The following is a 19,518-nucleotide window of genomic DNA, read 5'->3' as shown; positions in this document are numbered from 1 at the left end:
GTCCCACATCTGTGCCTCCCTCAAAGCAAACGATTCGTTCGCCAAAAAAAAGTGTAGCACACTTATTAGCGCACCATTGAAGTTTATTAGTTCGCTTGCAGTTTTAATTAAAGTTGAGGCACTGAAAAACACTGCATTAAGTCAATTGAAAGCGCTGAGCAATGACACGAGTTGAATGTGGGAGTTAAGGTAACAAAGTCTTAAAATAACTAAAAAATGTAAATAAAAAATTAAGATTAAATAAATTAAATTAAATAAGCACTAATAAAAATAAAGATATTTGAAGATTGTTTGAGGATTCATAATATACTAAAAAATATACCCAAAATACTAAAATTAGTCTACTAAATACTCGAAGAAAATGGAATATTTGTACAATTTTGATATAGTTATTAAAAATCATTTAATTTTCGGTGAATTTATGTATGCGGGAATTATTGTGGAAAGATTCAATTTGAAGCTTGTTTATGTGTATTGCAATCACTTATAATATTATCATTAAACATGTTGTCAAAACTTGTCAATGCTTTTCAAGCGATTAATTATTTATATTTCAAGTGCATGTAGTATAATAAATGAATACCACCAACAGAGCTTTTTGTTTGTTCATTCTTTTGCTTTCAATAAATAATAACGTTTATAGCTATGGTACAAATTTATAGCAACTGAGGTCTTCAGTTTGATTGTTTCTTACTATTGATTGTTATTCTTTCATAATATATATTATATTACATATGTACGTAAAACATACAGTTTTCAATATGTGTACTTAAATTATTTAGCACTTTCTTCCGTTTCGTTCAACGATTTCATTTGCGCTGCCTTAAAATTGTTTAACAGTTTGACTACTAACTCAACATTGGCGATATATATGCACATTTATTGATTATGATTTGTAGCTATGAATTCAATTAATTAGAGTTTAAGCTACAATGTACAACATAAAATGGAGATGTTTATATTCTTCATACATACAGAATGCACAGTTTTTCAATATTATTTCTTTTTTATCTATTACTTTTTTATTGTTATTTTCACTGAAAGCTTTAACGTGAGCTTCCTCGCTTAATTTGAGTTCGTTAAGAGTTTGCTTAATTCCATATTACTAATGCCAAATGTTTGTTGCTATTCTTAAAGCTCGTTTCAAAGCTTCATTCATCATTTGTCCTTTTCTTAAACGCATTTTAATTTTGAAATGTTTTCCATTCCAATTGATCTTAGTTACACTTTTAACTAATCTCAGTCAAGCAATTATTAAAGCTTACTTAGCTTTGCTTATTTTTCACCACTTAAGAAAACTTTAATCTGCTTTGCATTCATGCTTTCAGCTAGTGTCATTGCGAATTGTAATTGAAGCCAAGTCACCGACAAGTCGCACGTAAACAGAGCTATATTTAGGTAACAGCCATAAACGCTCACATTTGGCTGTGGTGTTGGCTGCTGGCAATGGTTATGACTACGACAACGACTACAGCGACTACAAAAGGAGGGGAGTAGACTCGCAGTAGATCCAACTGACCAGCAGGAATTTGCCATTTTGTGTGTTTGTCTGCGTGGCTGGATAAGCGGGCGGCAAGTGCAAATAATATTATGCTTAACTGCACCCACGCACATGTCCAAGCTCGAGCCGAAGGAATAAGGACTGAACTGACTGCCAAGCTGGACTGGAAAGTAGACATAGTCCGAAGTTGTAGCTGGGTCTGGGAGTCGCTGTGCTGTGCTGTGCATGGCACCGGAAGGAGCAAAGGACAACACGCACAACTTTGCTTGGTCAAACAGCATTAAGTAACCGCACGTACGCACACAGAGCGACGCACAAACACACCTACACGTCTGTATATATGTATAGATAGCAGAGCTCAGTCTCTCTGTGTGTGTGTGTGTGTGTGTAATTGTAATAACTGTTGTTCCGTATCGTTGTCGTAAGCTGCCTTGTTTGCCACTGTAATTGCCCTGACTGTTGCTCCTGATATTGCTGTCGTTGCTGCTGTTGTTGTTGCTGCTCCTTCCATTCCATCTCCTGGTATTGACAACTTCAATAATGGCCATCGACCACAACATCTGGTTTAGTTAGCCGAGGCTTGCCAGCATCTCTCTAGCAGTTAGCAACGGTTTCAGGTACAAACACACGCACACACAAACTGTTAACCGAGCGCCTAATTGAATAGCCTCTCTCGGAGCATGACTGCTACAGTGAAGCATGACATTAACCGACAGCTGAGTCCACAGCACTCATCTGCATACAGTCTCGTTTCTCTCTCACTCTTTTTTCACTTGCCCGCAGCAACAAAAACTTACTTATCTCAGCGCAGATAGCACTACGACACTCACATCCCCGTTCCCCTCTCCCCTTTCCCACACACATTAATATGCTGGTGGCACACACATGCAGAACTGCCTGGCAAAACCCTTATCACACACACACACACACACAATAATATAGACATCCATATTTCGAGTAGCTCAAGACTGCTTTGCATGCATATCCTGGGCCATTCTCTGGCTAACTGCATCTATTTAGCATAATTTCTTGTCTTGTGTTTTTTCCCCCACATCTATCTCTCTCTCTCTCTCTGTGTATGAGTTTTGTTTTTGTTTGCAGCGTCTGCGTTGTGGGCGTGCAACTTGGCTGCCGAAGCAAGTGGCAAGCGGCAAGTATTAAGTGTCAAGGGCCCAAGTTGCGCAGTTTACGGAGGCAAAGACAATGTCTGGACTGCCGTTCAACCCAAGTAGTGTGCAATTCTGTTTTATAGACGATTCGAGTGCCAATCGAATATTATTTGCATCATAATGTCGAGTTTCACTGCATAAATGTAGCTGGAATTTAATATAATAAATTAAGTTGAAATAAATATTAGAATTTCATATTTTCTAGTTAATTAGTATTCTGAAATGTATTCAATAAATAAAATAAAATTTGCAAATTTATACGAACTAAATTATACAATTGGCATATAAATGATAAAAATTTATAATCACGAAATTGTAATCAGATTTTATTGAATAAGCAATAATCGCAAACAATATTATTTATATGCAATATCTTTCTCTGTTTAGAAAATAAAAAGTTACTATCCATTTAATATTTGAAATAAATTTTATAATAAGCAATAATATTCCTTTAATATAATTAAAACTAGTCCTATTTTATAATTTCCGCAATAAACTTATTACTTAGCGCTCCTACAAAAAGGAAATGTTATTTTAGCCGTTGAAAATCATTGCATACAAGTTTTTAACGTTTGTAAATGCCATTTGAAATTGCCGCCTTTTGCTACATTTATCAACACTTAACAACACTGCAACAGCGGACAATTGTGACGTCAGCAGCGCATTAAAAACAGCTGTTCGCTTGTCGTATTTGTATTTTAACAAATCGTGGATGAACACCGAGAAATGTTTCTCCAACTTCACAAATGATTTTTGTTGTTCATTAATAAACAAACATAATGAATTAAACTAAACAATCTGGTAATTATGGTGAGTTAACAATCAGTATTTAAAAAACCCGATTAGCAATTAACTTTGCAGGACTTGGATTCAGTTTGCACCGATTTAAATGCAGTAACACGCGCCTTGGCAAAGTTAGTTTATGCGGATTTACTAAATGGTAAATATAACATGTAGTATATTGTATATTATATGTTCTTAATCAATACAACTTTCTATATTCAGATGAACGGTTGATCGACATTCAACCACAATTTGAGCGCAGTCTCAATTTGTTTTATTTGAGCGCACAAAAGGAGGAGGACAATCAACAGGTTGCCTATATTCCCCTACCACACTCCAAGGACATAGACTTTAAACAAATTAACGGTCTACAAAAGTTGCTGCCAAACAGTCTAATCTTTATGGCCATTGCAGACAATACAGGCAATATATTGTATTACCAAATCACAGAAGGTTTCAACGAAAAGTAAATATTAAGCTAAGAAAACTTTTTGTAATACCATAATAAATATACATACATATATGTACTATAATATTGAATAAAATATTTAATACTAAATAAAACTTCACTCGTTGTTTATTTAATAGCGATAGATACATTTATTCAAAATCATATCATAGTTGCATAAATAACAATTATATGCATAGCCCCAAGTGCTGCCGTAATCTATATATGTATTTATTCTTAAGCTGTCTCCGTTGATAATCCAGATCCAGATTGAGTCCCTTGGGCTATGCACATAAATAAATGACAATAGATCTCGCTGCATTTTGGATTATGCACAATCAATCAATATTCATAAACGTAATCGTAGTTGTAATTGTAATTAATAATCGTAATATAATTATCTTGACATAAGTGTAACTTAAACTAATTTCAATTATCGAATACTACAACTTAGATACAAATTAAAAATTACATTATTTATATAGCATATATGTCCTTAAACGTACAACAATCTGATTGCATGCAATTGAAAAATTCACAAAATTCTGCATAAATTGCAATTTTTAATGTTTTGCGGTTTCATTTCTATTATATTAATAATTTGTTTTTTGTTGTTGTTGTTTTGTTATTTAAAGCGTGCACCGCATACAAACAAATTATGTTCGTTAAGAAAATGAATTACATGTTTTAAAAAAAATGCTCAAAGCAATACAGTTTTTATGTTTGTTTTGTTGGTTGGTTTTAAAGTACAATAATAAATAACAAATGTATAAGCATGTATGTGTATAATTTAAAAAATAATTAAAATAATTTTCAACTCGGGCAATGGGCTGAGGAGTTGATAAAAACGCAAGAAAATATACAGTTTTAAAAATTGTAAATATTTTTGTTTATAAGTGTATATGTATATATAGTATATAGAGATGAGCTCTGTTTCTTCTTCTTCTTCATATTATTATTATTATTATTATTATCTGATGTGTATGTGTATGTATATAATTAATTGTAGTGCATACAATATTATGACTTGTGTTTTTTCATTTGTTCTCCCAACATTTTCAATGTGATTTTCTTCTGTATGATTATTATGAAAATACATATATGTGTGTGTGTTGTGTGTTTGTGTAGGTTTACTTGATGTTCATATAACTCATCTACTGGCGCTTGTAAAATAGCTGTGTATAAATATGCTTAACTTTTCTCTCACATTCTCAGTTTTTTTTTTTTTTTATATAAATATATAGAACCTGGCCTCCGAAAATCTTTTCAAAAAATCTACAACAATGCGCATAAGGCGTTCTTTTTTCCAAAGGTTCGTCAGACTATTCAATGCATTTTCAATGTTTTCATTCGTTTAGGATAAAACAAAACCGAAAAATATACAACTCACATAATATGTTAACCCTTGTATAATGATTGTTATGACATGCTAAATATTAATTTAATGGGGAACTCTGGCAATTGCATGATTGATTGATTGATAATGACGATAATGATGATGATTATGATGCACAGGTTACACATGAATGTAGAATTATAGGCAATTTGGTTAATGCTTCTGAGCAACACGCACAAGGTTTACAAATACAATACAATACAATATATTATTATTATTATATATATATATAGTTTCTCCTCAGATTAATGTGGCAACAATGCTGCACATGTGTAAAAGCATTAGTTATAACTTATTTATCGACTGAGCTACGCTCAGCTCTGTGAGCTGCTGAAGGCCGATTAACACCATTCGGCCGTATATGAAAAGTCCTGGAAGAGCAGCTGCTCGTCATCGGACAAGTGTCGCGGCTCCTTTGGCGGCGTCAGTTGCGCCTTCTCCGACGTGAATTCCTCATCAAAGTTCGAGACATCCTCCAAATGGTTCTACAAACACAACTCAGTTAAAAACACATTCAAGTATTGTGATGTATCGATTGAATACTTACAATGGTGGGTACAAATGGTGGCTTCACCTTGCGCAGCAGCAAATCATCCCAAACGATGGAGCGGAAGAACGCCTGCTTCTTGACATCCTCCGCATCACGCTCCGATGAGCCCAGTCGCCGCTCTGGATTCTTGCGCAGCAGCTGTTGATAATAATAAAAAGCCATAAGTTAATTGACACTTGATAGACAACGAATGCACTTCTTACCCGACGCATCACGGCAATGGCCTCCAGTGAGAGGAAGCGCGGATAGCGCACCTCATCGTTAACAATCGAGTCAAAGACTTCCTCCTCATCGTCGCCCGGGAATGGTGACTGTAATAAAAAGCAGCAATTCAATAAGCCACCTCTTCAATCAATCTTAATGTTTTCAATGCCGACACTTACCTCTCCCACCAGCATCTCAAAGATGAGTACACCCAATCCCCACCAGTCCACAGCACGTGTGTACGATGTTTCCGTTAGCACCTCAGGTGCAAGGAACTCGGGTGTGCCACAGAAGGTGCCAGTGCGATCCCCAAAGCCCATTCCCTCCTTGCACAAACCAAAGTCGGCAATCTTCACATAGCCATCCGTATCGAGCAGCAAGTTATCCAGCTTCAGATCACGATAGATGATCTTATTCTCATGCAAATACTGAAGTCCCAGCACCACGCAAGCTGCGTAGAACACAGCACGCGGCTCCAAGAAGACGTCCGTGTGGATGTGCATCATCAGATCACCGCCGGCGGCGTATTCCATCACAAAGCACACATGTTGCTGCAAAGTCAAAACAAGTTATTAATCATTATGCTGTTTAAGTAATTAAATTACTCTATCAATTAGAACAGTTAAGCAACTAAATGAAGGCATTTAAGATCTTGGAAATGAAATACTTAAACTGCTAATTACTTTAAAAAGAAAGTATAAAGTATAAAACTTCTAAGTACTTAAGCAACTGTTGAAAATATTTCCAATTATCGTATCAGCATTTATGAGTTATCAGTTTGGTAAATAGAATTTGTTGACAAGTAATTCTAACTTAAACACATTTAATTTAATAAAATTTAAAGAGAACTTTAAGTTCGAACAGGTTCATTGAAGATCCAAATTAATTGTAGATTTAAGCACTTTAGTTACAAGAATTTTTACCAAATTCAGTTTTATACTGACATTAGTTAAAGACCTAAACACATTTGTCATTAAACAAAATAAAATTTCATTAGAATTAAACTATTTTAACAACTGCAAGAGAACTTGAAGTTGGATGAGATTTGATAATGTACTAAATTATTTCTAGTTAGTAACAAGAATTTGTTGAAAAGTAACTGGATTTTATACTAGTAATATCTTGAGACCCAAACAAACTTCAATTTAAATTAAAATAACAATTATTTCATTCATACAATTGTTAATAAATATTTAAGTTCGTTTTTCTTATGAGCGTAAGGTTTGACCTGAATATGTTACCCTATAATGTGTTATGATAATAAATAGTGTTGCTTGTTCTGGTTCAATTACTTAATTAATCTAAATCAGTAAAATGTTTAAATGCGCATTAAACAGATTTGACCAAATTGTTCTTTTTCAAAAAATTATAAAAACAATTAAAAAACTATTAGCAAATTATCTGAGCGATTAAGGAAAAGTGTTGTAGGTCAGGCGAATTAAGAATTTTAATTATTGGTGAACTTATTTTTTACTTTTATAGAAGAACGAAACACTATAATTTAACTGTATATTAATTATATATGAATAATTGTCAAACTCACCTCGGTTTGGAAACACGAATACAAATTGACTAAGAACGGATGGCGCATGGCGTTGGCCACCTCGAAGATGCGCTTCTCGCTGAGCAGCGACTCGACCTCGTCTCTAGCGATGATGTCGCCCTTCTTCAGCGCCTTGATGGCATAGTACTGATTGTTGCTGCGCAGCTGCGACAATATCACCTTGCCAAAGTGTCCGCGTCCCAGCACGCTCAGCAGCCGGAAGTTCTCCATCGACAACATGCCAGCATTCGGTGGCTGGCCGCCGGCACGCAACGCCTCGTAGCCAGCTGGTTCACGATACTGCAGACCACGTGCCACATTGCGACGTCCGCCGCTGCTGCTGCCGCTGGTTGAGGCGCCAGCTGCGGCCTTGGCCACATTCAACTCGTATTGATTGGCATAGATGGGTTGCTGTTGTTGTTGTTGCTGCTGTTTGTCCTGACGCTGCGCTGGCTGCGGGAATTGCGGAGCACTCGTCGAACTGTTGCCATAGATTGTTGGCGTGGGTGGCTCCTGTATTATGGGCGATGACTGCACATAGGCCAATTGCTGCTGTTGTTGTTGTTGCTGCTGTTGTGTGCCCAAATAGAGCTTACCCATCTGTGGTATAACCTGGTGGAGAATAAAACCAAAATGTTGCAGTTGAAAATGATTTAGGAAACATTCACTTAAGATTCATTCTGTTTTGGGTTAGTTAACTTCTTGAAAAAGCTCTGAATAATTATCATTTTGTTTGCAATTGTAGTGCGATATACCTCATCGATGGGCTGCACTGACTCAACCGATTCTATTAAAACACTTTCAATGGCCACCGTCTCCGCGAGGGAATCGTCAATGATGAAGCTCGTTGTGGGAGACGCCTCAAGGGGTTCAATGGTAATATGTACAAGATTGATCTTTGCCTGCAAGAGTCAGTTGGGTTTGTTTTTTTCGGTTTTTCGATTGTTTGAACTATTGGCAGCGTCTGGCTGTTTTTCTTATTTACTTTAAATCACACAAACACACAAAAAAAAAACGAGTGCTTTGAACAACACATACAGGTGCAGTGCTTGATGTGGATGTTGTTGCTGTTGTCAGCAACAAATGATGCAGAGGCCTGACTAAGGCCAACTGATGATGAAGATGATGCGTTTGTTGTTGCTGCTGTTGTTGTTGTTGCTGTTGGTGCTTTTCCTGCGCACAGATTTGTCTCACAAGCTGTGCCAGAGCCTGAAATGTTGGCAATATCATGATGGCGCTATTCCACATACGCGATTTAACCTATAGATCGATTTGTCAACAACTGAATGTGGCGGCCAGTGGCCAGTGTCATGACCACTGCGAGAGAGAGGCCAGTGAAATTCTCTGCTCTAAAAATTGACAGCGTAAAGGCGGGCAAATGTGCTTAGTCGCAGTACAAATTGTATATGTCTATATATATTTAAATATATATATATATATAGAGCAACGTGAAAATGGAAAAAATGGGAAAATAATAAGCAAACGCTGACGTTCTGGTTACGTGCAACGTGTGAAAAGGGGGGGACAAAGACACAAACACAAATACATATACAGGGTGATGACTGACTGCAACACATACAAATGTACACAGAGAATAACATGAAAGAAACCATCCCTTTTTTTCTTCTGGTTTGCTGGCACGTGAACAGATCGCATCTAGTATAATTTAATATTAAATTATATTTAGGTGTATATTTTAAGCACTTAAATCGCCTCGCTTAACATTTCATCTTGCACACATTATTTACCTTTCGAATGTCGCGGTTGTTGCTTTTAAATTGTCAAATTTTAAATGTGATGAGTGTTGTCTATATTTTCTGGCACTTTAGCTAACTGATTTCACTTGCTACACAATAAATTAAGTGTAGACTATTTACTTTTCTTGGGTAGAGTATTGGGTCGTTCTTATTCAACTTATTTAATAATTAATCTTGTTATGGTCAAAATATGGCACCTGTTCAATACAGTAGAACCTCTGTAGAACGCATTTACATATTAACAATCTTAATTATTCAGAGCTTTTTGTAGTTAGATTTAAATAACGCTAAAACTAAATGAGTTTACAACATTATTACATTCAAAGGCTGCGCCTAATTAGCTGCAATACTTTTTTTCTTTACAATAACATTTTACTGTTATCTCTTCTACTAGTGCATGCATTGCAATTTACATAACAGCTTGCTGTTAGTTCAACTACGTGTGCAACTAATGTTATTTACATAGCAATCTACTGTTAACTGTTAACTACGTGCGCTTAACATTTTGCTGTTAGCTGTTACTTCGTGTGCATTATGTTATGTTAACTGTTTACTGTTACTGTACGCTACATGTGCGTGCGTGTGTGTGAGAGTGCGCTGTTAATGATAAATTTGAAAAACACGTAAAGCAACTGTAAATCGAACAAGATAACAGTAACAACAATAAAACAGGGAAACACATACAAAAAAACATGGACAAAAACCAAATAACCAAAACCATAGCCAAAGTAACAAAATCAAAAAGGGTATCAAATGAAATAAAACCTCCTAACCTCCACACAGAAACGATCGCCGGCACTGGAACTGTGGCTGGACTGCAGCCCCCCATTGTACAAATACTCATCATCGTCCTCGGGATACTCAACCAACGGGGATGCGGGAATTGGCTCCTCGTCGTCCGCACGACGTCCGCCACTCAGGAGCACCACCGGCGGCAGTGTCAGCACTGGACGATGCAGTTGCTGCTCCACCGCCGATGGCGACTCCTTGGACAAGAGGTTGGGCACCAGGGAAGCATTGATTTGGTGATGATGCATTGTTGGTTGCTGCTGGAACTGAAATTGGTTGCTTATTGGTAAGGAGAGCTCGCTAGCGCTTTGACTGCGATCTTTGTGGAACTGGTTGCTGTTGCTGTGGCTGCTGCTGTTGTGGTGTTGTTGTTGGTTGTGGTGGTGTGGTTGGTGAGTGTGGCGATTGGCGAGCGGCAGAATGCTGGTTAGTGGTTCAGCGAGCACGGGTGGCGACTCTTGCAGGGGCATAACAGCTTCAGCCATGCGCTCCAATTGTTGCTGTTGCTCCAACAACTCGAGCTGTGGCTGCTCCGTTGGTGGTCGCAGCGGGCGACGCAGGGTGTTGGGATACGACTCCAGCTCGGCGAGGAAGTCAAATTCGTGCAACGCATCCTGCAACTGTCGGCGATTAACGGCATCATGACAGCATGGACGTTTACACACACAAACACACGCACACCCACACAAACGCAGAGCAGACACACACAACCACACACAATCAGACACACAGACATAAACAGACAGACAGGCGCAAAGCATGAAGCAAACAGCAGGCAAGAAGAGTGGGAAGAGAGCAAAACGAAGTGATGTCAAGGAGTACATAAAAGAGAGAGAAAGATAAATAACACGACTGTTGATAAGAACGTTTGAACGTGCAACAAAAAGGACAAGAGACACCGGATAGGCAGCGAGTACGACCCACAGAATGAGACAGAAAAGTAGAGAAAGATAGAAAATGAAGAATGAAATAGTAGAAGAGATGGAAGTGAAATATAGTGAAAGATAGTCAAAGGAAGAAAGAGAATAGAGAGAGAGAGCTAAGCAGAAGCTGTATGCAGAAAGATGAAGTTCCTGATATTGCTTGTCCCATATGGCGGAACTAGTTCAGAAGAGCTTATTCCATTTCGCGGAACTAGTTCAGTAGAGTAGCATGAATTTGACTGAGATAGCGACTTTGAATGCAATTATCACCCTGATATCATGCAGTGTAACGGAACCAGCTCATAAAAAAGAAAAGGCTTAAGACCACCTCAACCTATTAATAGCCACCTTTGAACCTTGCATGTGAAATGAACAATATTCTAAATATGTTCCATAGCTGAAAGCATAACTTAAAACTAAATCTAATACCTTGAAAGAAATGAAATGAAAATAGCTGTCATCTAAATCCATTTGAAACTATTGACTTCAAGCATAAGACTATATGAAATAGTGCTCCATCAAATACTATACTATATTTTATAGTATGTATTTATACTATGTAGTATATTTTTTCCAAGCTAATTTCATAAAAATAATATCATGCAATTTATCTTCTTCTTTTATAAAGTAACCAAATATCGCGTCTATTTATAAATGAAATGAAAGGATGTAGTTCAAAATAACTGTTCGAAAAAATACTAATGAATTCAAATTCTATCATTCTATTATATAGTTATTCTTAAATATTTTGATGTCGAAGAATAATATGTATAATGCAGGCAGATACAAAAAGTGATGACCAAATGAAGCTCAACCTTGAGCATAGTAGTTCTGTATGGAGTTTTGGTTGCTATTCAAATGACTAAAGATATATACCGATAATAATATAATTCTATATATAGGTATGTACAGTTAGAGAGCCAACACCAAAGCAAAAATGGAGCTATACAGTCTGATGATTGATGGATTGATTGCATTTGTACATAATGAATGGAGCACAGCTGGCAGAGGCACAACGATCAACGATCAATCAGCTACAGATACTTTACAGCTAATCAGTTTATACAAATCGTATCTGTATATGTAGATACTATATAGAATATAGGTAGATATATATACAAGTGCGAATAGAGTTTGGTGTAGAAGTGAAAGGCAATTGCCATACACAATTCACAAACAGAAATAAGTGAAACGCAAGCTTACCTCTTGATCCAACACAGGCGTCACAGACTTGAGCACGGGCGGCGGTGGCGGTGCGGTAGTGGGCGCGGCAGTGCGGGTGGGCGGCGTCTTGCCAGGCATCTGCAGGCTGAGCGTATTTGGTCTGCCCGCATTCGAGGCATTGTTGGCAGCCGCTGGCGGCGGCGTCTCCGGGGGCAACACACTGATGCCCTGCATATGCATGGACAGTGGACGCATGCCGCTCAAGCCGCTGGCAGCGGGATCTGGATACTCGCCTGGGGTCTCCACGTGCTCGTGCAGTCCTGCATCCGGGTCGAACTCCATGTTCTGGGCCTGTTCGCCGGGTGAATACGGTTCGGGTTCGATGGCAAGGGCATCGGAGGAAGGCGTGCGTGAAATCGGAGACTCGGAGTCGCGTGACGCGTTGTTGCTGGCCAACGGAGGCGAGGCACGACCCACCGAGACGGTAGAGCCAGCGGAGGTGAGGTGTCCGTGACTCGGTGGATTGCGCTTGAGCAATCGGCCCCAGGTGGCCACATTGATGTTCATTTGCTTGGCACGCGGTATGTTCTTGGCCTGCTGGCGATTGAAGATCATGCGTTGACGGCGCAGTTTCGGTTTCTGCGAGATCATTGGATTGAGAAACTTGATCTCGGCAAAGAGCAGACCCTGCGGCTCCAGCTGCAGTGCCATGCCATGGCGCACATCGTCAATGAACTCCTCCAAGCGCAACACCTTCACAGCGCACAGCGAACGCCAATCCCTCCAATAAACGCCAATCTCAAGCTCCCTGGAGCGGTCTAGATCGATGGAGAAACGCTGATCCCAAGCCTGCTGCGAGCAGGGCTTCCACGACGTCTGTCCTACCGTGATGTTGTCCAGCTTGATGGCCGCCATGATCTCGAACGAGGTCTCGTCCTTCACCGAGTAGCTCTTGGAGCTGCTGCGCGACGTGACGCCCTTGACAAAGCTGCGCAGATCCCCCGGACTTGAGTTGTTGTCCTTGTCGCGTCGCGAACGTCCGGGCACATCCTCCAACAGATCCTGACAGCCCATCAGACGGACCTCCAGTTTGCCCGTGACGCTGGCACAACGGCCCAACGACGATACTGATTGATACGACTTGCCGCCCAACAATCCCCCGGGACCCGATTGCAGCGATGTGTAGTGCACGGGCGCCGGCGACGTCGATTGCTGGACAATCTGCAGCTCCTGCTTGAGCAGCTGAGCGGTGGGCGAGTCGCTGGGCAACTCCTGGCGTCGCAGCTCCAGGGAGTACCGCAAGAGATCAAGTTTACGCGACGACTCCGACAGACGGCCATGTGCCTGTAAAAGGGAATTGAATAGAATATGATGAGTATAAAGAAATAATCAATGCTAAGTTGCGGAATATAAACAACAAGTTCTTTTTTTTTAACACTAATTTATTTATTTATTGTTTATTACATTACCAACAATTAAGAACTGATTCAGCGCACATTTCGTGTGTGTATGTGAGGAACATTCTGAACAATATTTAAACTTAAGTCACTAAAGTAAGGCACAGCTGTGGCATGGATCGATCGGTTTTTGGGTTTTGGTTTGGCTGTGAATTGGATTGGATTTCGGGTTGGGATTGGGTTCTGTGGTTAATAGGTGGTTGGCAACTTATGCAGAGTGTTAAATGCAAGCTAAAGCAACAAGAAATTGTTAACATCGATGCGTACCGAAATTGAATTGCCAATGCAGAGTTGGAAATCGAACAGAAGTCAAATTTAAACTTTGAGAAACACTTTGTTTAGCTAAAAAGAAAGCTTCTAAGCGTTGCAAACAATTTCGATACCTTCCAAAAGATCAATTTTAATTGTATATTTAGGCTAAAACATAAACATAAAATGAACCATTTGAAGTTTGACACCCTAATTTAAGAGATCTGAAACGGACGTAAAGATATTCCTACCAAATAATTAATCTTTAAAGGAGACTTTACCAAAATTTCTTACGTACATTTACTCCTTAAGAATTCTTATATTTTCTATTATATCTGTATCAGAAGTAGCGAAATTCTTAAGAATTAATGAATCTTTAGTAGAGAATTTAGAAAAAAAACTCTACTTATATGTACTTAAGAAATTCCTAAACAAATAATTCATCTACCTTCACAGGAGACTTAAGTACACATATCTAAGCTCTCCCAAAAAATTCTTGCTCTTCCTCTCTAATTTCCGAGTACCTATATTAGTTATTTCTTATCTTAGAGTGTGTTTAAAATAGATAATTATTTTAACTTCTTCATATTCTTCCCCATTATTTCTCTTTTCCTTCGGACTTTAACTTCTTCCTTAATTTCATTATTTTTCCACTCCTTATCAGACGGACACTGCTTCCACTCACTTCATTATCCTATTTCTACAACTCTGCAATGACAAAATTATTATTTTTTTTTGGTTTAGTGTCTATCTAATTGTTTCCTAAGCACTACTCCAGTTAGGGCTGCGGTCGTCGAAGCAACGGTCGCTCGCCGAGGGAAAAGGCGCGACCGCGCAGCTGGAAACGTTCGGCGAGCCAGCGCTGGCAGCTCTCGCAGTGGCAATTGGGATTCTTGGTGGGACCGACATGATGTCCCGGCTTGCGCATTGCAACCACATTGCCAAAGCGACGCGTTTTCTCCAAATGCTCCTGAGTGTAGCCCGAGACCACGGACGTCTCGCTGGCCAAGCTCGGACTGTCGCGTGAGATGTCAAAGCGTCGCGGCAACAATGGAGATGGCATTACAGTGCCAAAGGTAGTGGCTGATGTAGTGCTGGGCGGTGCCTCACTGCCGCATCTCAGCACTGTGCTGGCTGCCGAGAGCAGCTGTGGAGAACTGCGTTCCGACGAAGGTGAACCGGGTGCCGCTTGCACGCTGAGATTGTCACGTGCCTCGCTCTTCCAGCGATAGCCCGGATGCAGTCGCTTGAAGGGATCGATGCCAGCGGCAGCAGCGCCCGTTACACTCGTCACTGGCGCCGTCTGTGGCGGCGTTTGTAACGGCGTTGGCTCGGGACTGGCAGGCGGACCAAAGAACTGCAGGAATCCGGGACGATTGCGTTGCAGATGCAACATCTGATGCACCTGCCGACCGGGATACGTGCTGAAGCCCATGTTGGACTCGGAGAAGGCATCCGATTCCGAAGGCAACGTATCGCTGCGCTGGAACAGACCGCGCTGTGACTGAACCTCCGTGATGGTCGTCAGCTGTGGATGCGGCGACGTCGACAAAGGCATCGCTGTTGTCGGTTGTGTTGGCGGCTGCTCCAAGAAGTGTTGACGCGACCAAAGGCGTTCCATTTGCCTGATGCGCACACGATCAAGCGAGTTCTCATATTCAAAGCTATCGGATTTGGTGAGTGCAGCAAACGCTGGCAAACTGGGCGTGTCCAGTTCATCTGTCTCCTTCCAGGAGGAGTCTACACAGTCGCCAGCGAGAACACTCGACACGCTGCTGCAGGTGGCATCCCTGGGCATCGTGGAACGTGAGGAATTGGGATACGAGCTGCTCTGTGTCTCGTCGCTCGGTTGACGCTGGTATTTCTGGCGAAGGTTGGACAGCTTGACAGCACGCTGATCGCCAATGTGCTGGCGAAAGAGCATCTGTTTAGACTCGATGATCTCCTCGGCTGTGCTGCACTTCGTGATGCCATGACCGAGATTCAATTGTTGTGGTTGTTGCTGTTGCTGCTGCTTGGCAGCTCCTCCTCCTGGTTGAGGTGACTTTTGTGCAAGGCGACGCGGCAAAGCGCCGCTGGAAATGCGCTGATGACGCAGCAGCATCTGCTCATTGTCGAGCACCGTTTGTGGCGTGGAATTCGAGTCCAACTCGTACAGATGCTGCTTGCTGTCCGCCTCCGAATCGGAGCTAGACGCGTCGGCATCCGCCTGCAACTCATCCTCATCCTCCTCGGACCCAGTGCAGTAGACATCGATGTGCACAGTGCGTGGCTTCTTCTCTCCCAGATTGGGCAGACGAGGCGACGGCGTTGCCGGCAACTGTGGTATACGTGGCAGTGACGTTGACTTGAATGTGGACGAGGGCGTGGTTGGCGTGGGCGAGTAGGTTGGCTACAAAGAATGAAAGACAACATAAAGCTGATGCTGCTACTGCTGTTGTTGCTCAGACTATCTCACCACAAAGGTGTTCGCCTCCTCCGCATGTCGCCGACTCGAGAAGTTCATCAGCGACTCGGTTGTGGCACGTCGCTGATCGTAGGCGGCGGGCCGACGCTTCAACTGTTGCTGCTGCTGTTGCTGCAGTCGTTGCTCCTCCGTGTCGCTGGTCTGTGAATAGGCATCGCGCAGCTGCTGTGCTCGCACTTTGCTGTGATAGACAAACGGCTCGTTCAACGTCTCCAGCTGTTCGGGCAGAAAGTCTGCCACGGCCGAGACGACAATGTTGCAGGTGCTGCGACAACGTGTGCCACACACCTGAGCCGTAACGCCACCGGCTGGAGTCGCCACTTGCGGCGCCTGCGTCACTCGCGATGCCTGCGGACTGCCAAAAGCCGAGTCCGCATACGTGGCCGATGAGTTGGTGCTGCGAAAGCTTGTGGCAGCCGTTGCCTACAATGATCGCTGATTAATTTCCACACTTGAACAGTCAGCAAGCGGCTTGCTTACCTTCTCCTGCTCCACCTCGGGCGTGCACCACTTGTAGACAACTCGCACCGGATGCAACGGATCCTGTGCATTGTATTCCTGCTGCACTGGCTCCCCGCCCCGAGCGAATGTCAACTGTGCTCGCACAGTCCACTCTGCGGTGAGTTCATGTGGCAGCGGAGGATTCTCCACGCGCTTTTCACTCATTATCCACACTCACACACACACACACACACAATGTTCGGGACACACTCGTTAGACACACATGTTGCTAACGTTGTTCAAGGTGCGCCTCCAATTTGGTTACTACTCGATGAGAACACGCTTTGAGATCGGCACAGATATGCGGCATATAGTCTTGATATTCTTATAGATTATGCTAAAAATATAACGCGAAAACGTTGCTCTTGATAGTTCGACAAACAAACAAACTGCGAACTAATCCACATGCGAGGGCAGCTCAAAAAGTGATCGAGAAAATGCTAAAATACTGACACAATTCAATCATTTCAATTCATTAGTTGAAAATTGATTGTAACACAAACAATTTCACCAGCAAAATCTATTGCAATGCTCAATCAAATAAATCAATGTATAAAATTTCAAATCTTTTAATAATTTAAAGCAAATTCATGAAAATTTTACCAGCAAAAACTATGCTCTCTGAAATGAATTCATCAACTGAATCAATCTATAAAACTTAATTGAATTTGCCAAAGATCACAGGGAAAATGTTTGTTCCATTTGTTGCACTGATCAAAAAAGCACTAATAACTCAACTTTAATTAAAATTTATTGCTTAATGCAAATTGAAAAGCTAAAAATAAGCGTCACAGACAAATCAGACGTGAAATATCGCAGCACAGATAATTTGATAAATGTGCCATACGAATAGCCATATATAACAACTGATTCATCACGACTTTTGCATATATCTTTATTGAGCACAAATTGGAAATGACTTCATGAGTTTGGCCGAAACAGTTTCAATCACTTTTTGAGCCACCCTCGCACAGTGGGCGGTTTTATTGTTATTCTTGCATCTCTTTATTAATTTTTCTTTCGTTATTCTTGCGTGGATTTTTCTTTAAATTAAATATTATTTTTAGCTTCATTCAACGACGCACAAAACAAGCGAAACACTTTCAGTTTTTATTTTAGTTTTGTTTTTTTTTTCACGCGGCTTGTAAAATTTTCGTTTCTAATTTTATGTGCATTTATTTATAAGTTCGTTGAGTTCGTTGTTGTAAAATACTAAAAATCGCAAGATGACCTCAAAAGCCTATTTGGGTCAAAGCACGCACGAAAATAAAAATGCAGCGCTCAACAACAACAACAAAGGCGGAAAAATGTAATAATAAAATACATGAAAATAAAAAAAAAAATTACGCAATTTGTACAGAAAATGAAATTAAACTTTTGAGCACACGCTGCGTATGCGTAATGTTTATGCCTGGAATCAAAGTGAGAGTGCGTTTGTGTTTGATGTACTATATATACGTATGTATATCTTTTATTTTTGCGTATGTGACTGTCGCATTTAATTACATCTGCATAAAGTTTTCAACCGAAAAAAATGCGTTGCAAACCGAAAAGTAATTAAAAAACTTTTTTAAAAAATTATACCAAAAAATAAATGAAAAGAAAAGAAACCAAAACCGAAACGTCACGAGGCAAAAACAAAAAGGAAAATAACGGAAAAACGGCGAACGAAAAACACGCAAAACGCGCACGCAGCCCAAACGGCAACTGAACTCAACTGAAACTGAAAATGCGTGAAAATTTGCTAGAGAACAAATTGTGTGTGTTTCATGTGTCTCACTCGCTCTCTTTCTCTCTCGCTCTCTCTCTCTGTGATATATGCACAGATCGTAGAAACTCTATATAGATAGATTTATATATGTGCATATATATCTATTCAGCATAGTTCTATTAATGTTTAGCAAACACACAACATGAGCAAAGGGCATTTGGCTGACCGTTTTTGTTTATCTCCTCCGATGGAAGCGGGGAGCAAGACGTTGAAGGCAGGCATGAAAATATCCAAGAAAAACATCTGTTGCTGGCTGCTGGTTGCTGTTGTTGCATGTGTTTATGTCAAAAACTGCACTCCCATCAACAGAAGAATTTCCACCCCTTTCCGTTGCACAAATAAATAAGCTGTGGCCAGCCAACAAACGGAGGAATAAAGATTCCTCTACAGAATATAGGCCACGCATGGACGGACAGAGAGAAGAGAGACTCTTGGTAAATATGTAATTTGTAATGTTGAGCACAAGAAATGCCAATGGGGCGCGCAAAGAGTCGAATAACAACAAAGCCACAAAACAGCATCAGTCAACACAAATAAATCAGAGTAGCGTGGACACAAAGCAATCATCTGTCCACGCGACAGGAAGTCGGAAATATTGTGCAACCTGCTGCGAAGACGAAGCACCACAGCAGCAGGGGCACACAAATTGTGGCACATCGACAAGCGTATACTCTCTGGGGGACAGCCCATGGATTACACACTATTTAAATGTATTTTAGTGACCATGGATTACAAGAGCTTAAGTATAAATAAAGAGCGAGTAACTGAGTTAATTCAACTGGGTAAAATGCAGTTAGTTAGAGAATCTGTCGCACATAAAGGAAGTGCATTTAAATATTTATACAG

The 19,518-nt window shown here is 40.5% G+C and overlaps 3 protein-coding genes across 17 annotated transcripts in view; 1 reads left to right on the top strand and 2 right to left on the bottom strand.

The window, feature by feature from the left end:
* The first annotated feature begins 3,372 nt into the window (after nt 1-3,372).
* Nucleotides 3,373-3,946, top strand: LOC117572340 (uncharacterized). Its single transcript, XM_034255088.2, has 3 exons — nt 3,373-3,480; nt 3,532-3,610; nt 3,676-3,946. The coding sequence occupies exons 1-3, from the start codon at nt 3,478-3,480 to the stop codon at nt 3,921-3,923; spliced, it is 330 nt and encodes a 109-aa protein (XP_034110979.1). The 5' UTR covers nt 3,373-3,477; the 3' UTR covers nt 3,924-3,946.
* A 1,113-nt stretch (nt 3,947-5,059) lies between these two features.
* The window catches only part of LOC117572337 (serine/threonine-protein kinase N), a 43,048-nt gene continuing 28,589 nt past the window's right edge, over nt 5,060-19,518 (bottom strand). For 5 of the 15 annotated variants that reach the window (XM_052003988.1, XM_052003989.1, XM_052003987.1 and 2 more), the window contains 8 exons: nt 12,267-13,571; nt 10,125-10,760; nt 8,350-8,496; nt 7,595-8,206; nt 6,231-6,602; nt 6,051-6,158; nt 5,845-5,985; nt 5,060-5,782 (listed from right to left, as the gene is read on the bottom strand). In XM_052003988.1, the coding sequence (XP_051859948.1) occupies nt 5,639-5,782; nt 5,845-5,985; nt 6,051-6,158; nt 6,231-6,602; nt 7,595-8,206; nt 8,350-8,496; nt 10,125-10,760; nt 12,267-13,571 (3,465 nt within the window). In that variant the 3' untranslated portion in view covers nt 5,060-5,638. Of the gene's footprint in view, nt 5,783-5,844; nt 5,986-6,050; nt 6,159-6,230; nt 6,603-7,594; nt 8,207-8,349; nt 8,497-8,632; nt 8,840-10,124; nt 10,761-12,266; nt 13,572-19,518 lie in introns of those variants that run through there. The other 10 variants (XM_052003992.1, XM_052003985.1, XM_052003991.1 and 7 more) reach the window with 7 other exon arrangements.
* LOC117572339 (uncharacterized) lies at nt 13,653-18,621 on the bottom strand. The gene is made up of 4 exons (XM_034255086.2): nt 18,408-18,621; nt 16,881-17,238; nt 16,392-16,823; nt 13,653-16,325 (listed from the first exon to the last, which is right to left on the bottom strand). The coding sequence occupies exons 2-4, from the start codon at nt 17,064-17,066 to the stop codon at nt 14,712-14,714; spliced, it is 2,232 nt and encodes a 743-aa protein (XP_034110977.1). The 5' UTR covers nt 17,067-17,238; nt 18,408-18,621; the 3' UTR covers nt 13,653-14,711.

The sequence above is a fragment of the Drosophila albomicans genome, chromosome 3 (genome assembly GCF_009650485.2).
Source record: "Drosophila albomicans strain 15112-1751.03 chromosome 3, ASM965048v2, whole genome shotgun sequence".
Taxonomy (NCBI): Eukaryota; Metazoa; Arthropoda; class Insecta; order Diptera; family Drosophilidae; genus Drosophila; species Drosophila albomicans.
Note: the sequence above shows the minus strand (reverse complement) of the source record. Positions and strands in the feature narration are given on the sequence as shown.

Excerpts from the sequence above, each read along its gene's own strand:
- LOC117572340 (XM_034255088.2), top strand. Across the intron at positions 3,611-3,675 it reads TTATGCGGATTTACTAAATG|ATGAACGGTTGATCGACATT; the intron begins GTAAATATAACA and ends TTCTATATTCAG.
- LOC117572339 (XM_034255086.2), bottom strand. The coding sequence starts at position 17,066 with ATGAGTGAAAAGCGCGTGGAGAATCCTCCGCTGCCACATGAACTCACC. Across the intron at positions 16,824-16,880 it reads CCGAGGTGGAGCAGGAGAAG|GCAACGGCTGCCACAAGCTT; the intron begins GTAAGCAAGCCG and ends CGATCATTGTAG. Across the intron at positions 16,326-16,391 it reads AGGAGGCGAACACCTTTGTG|CCAACCTACTCGCCCACGCC; the intron begins GTGAGATAGTCT and ends CATTCTTTGTAG.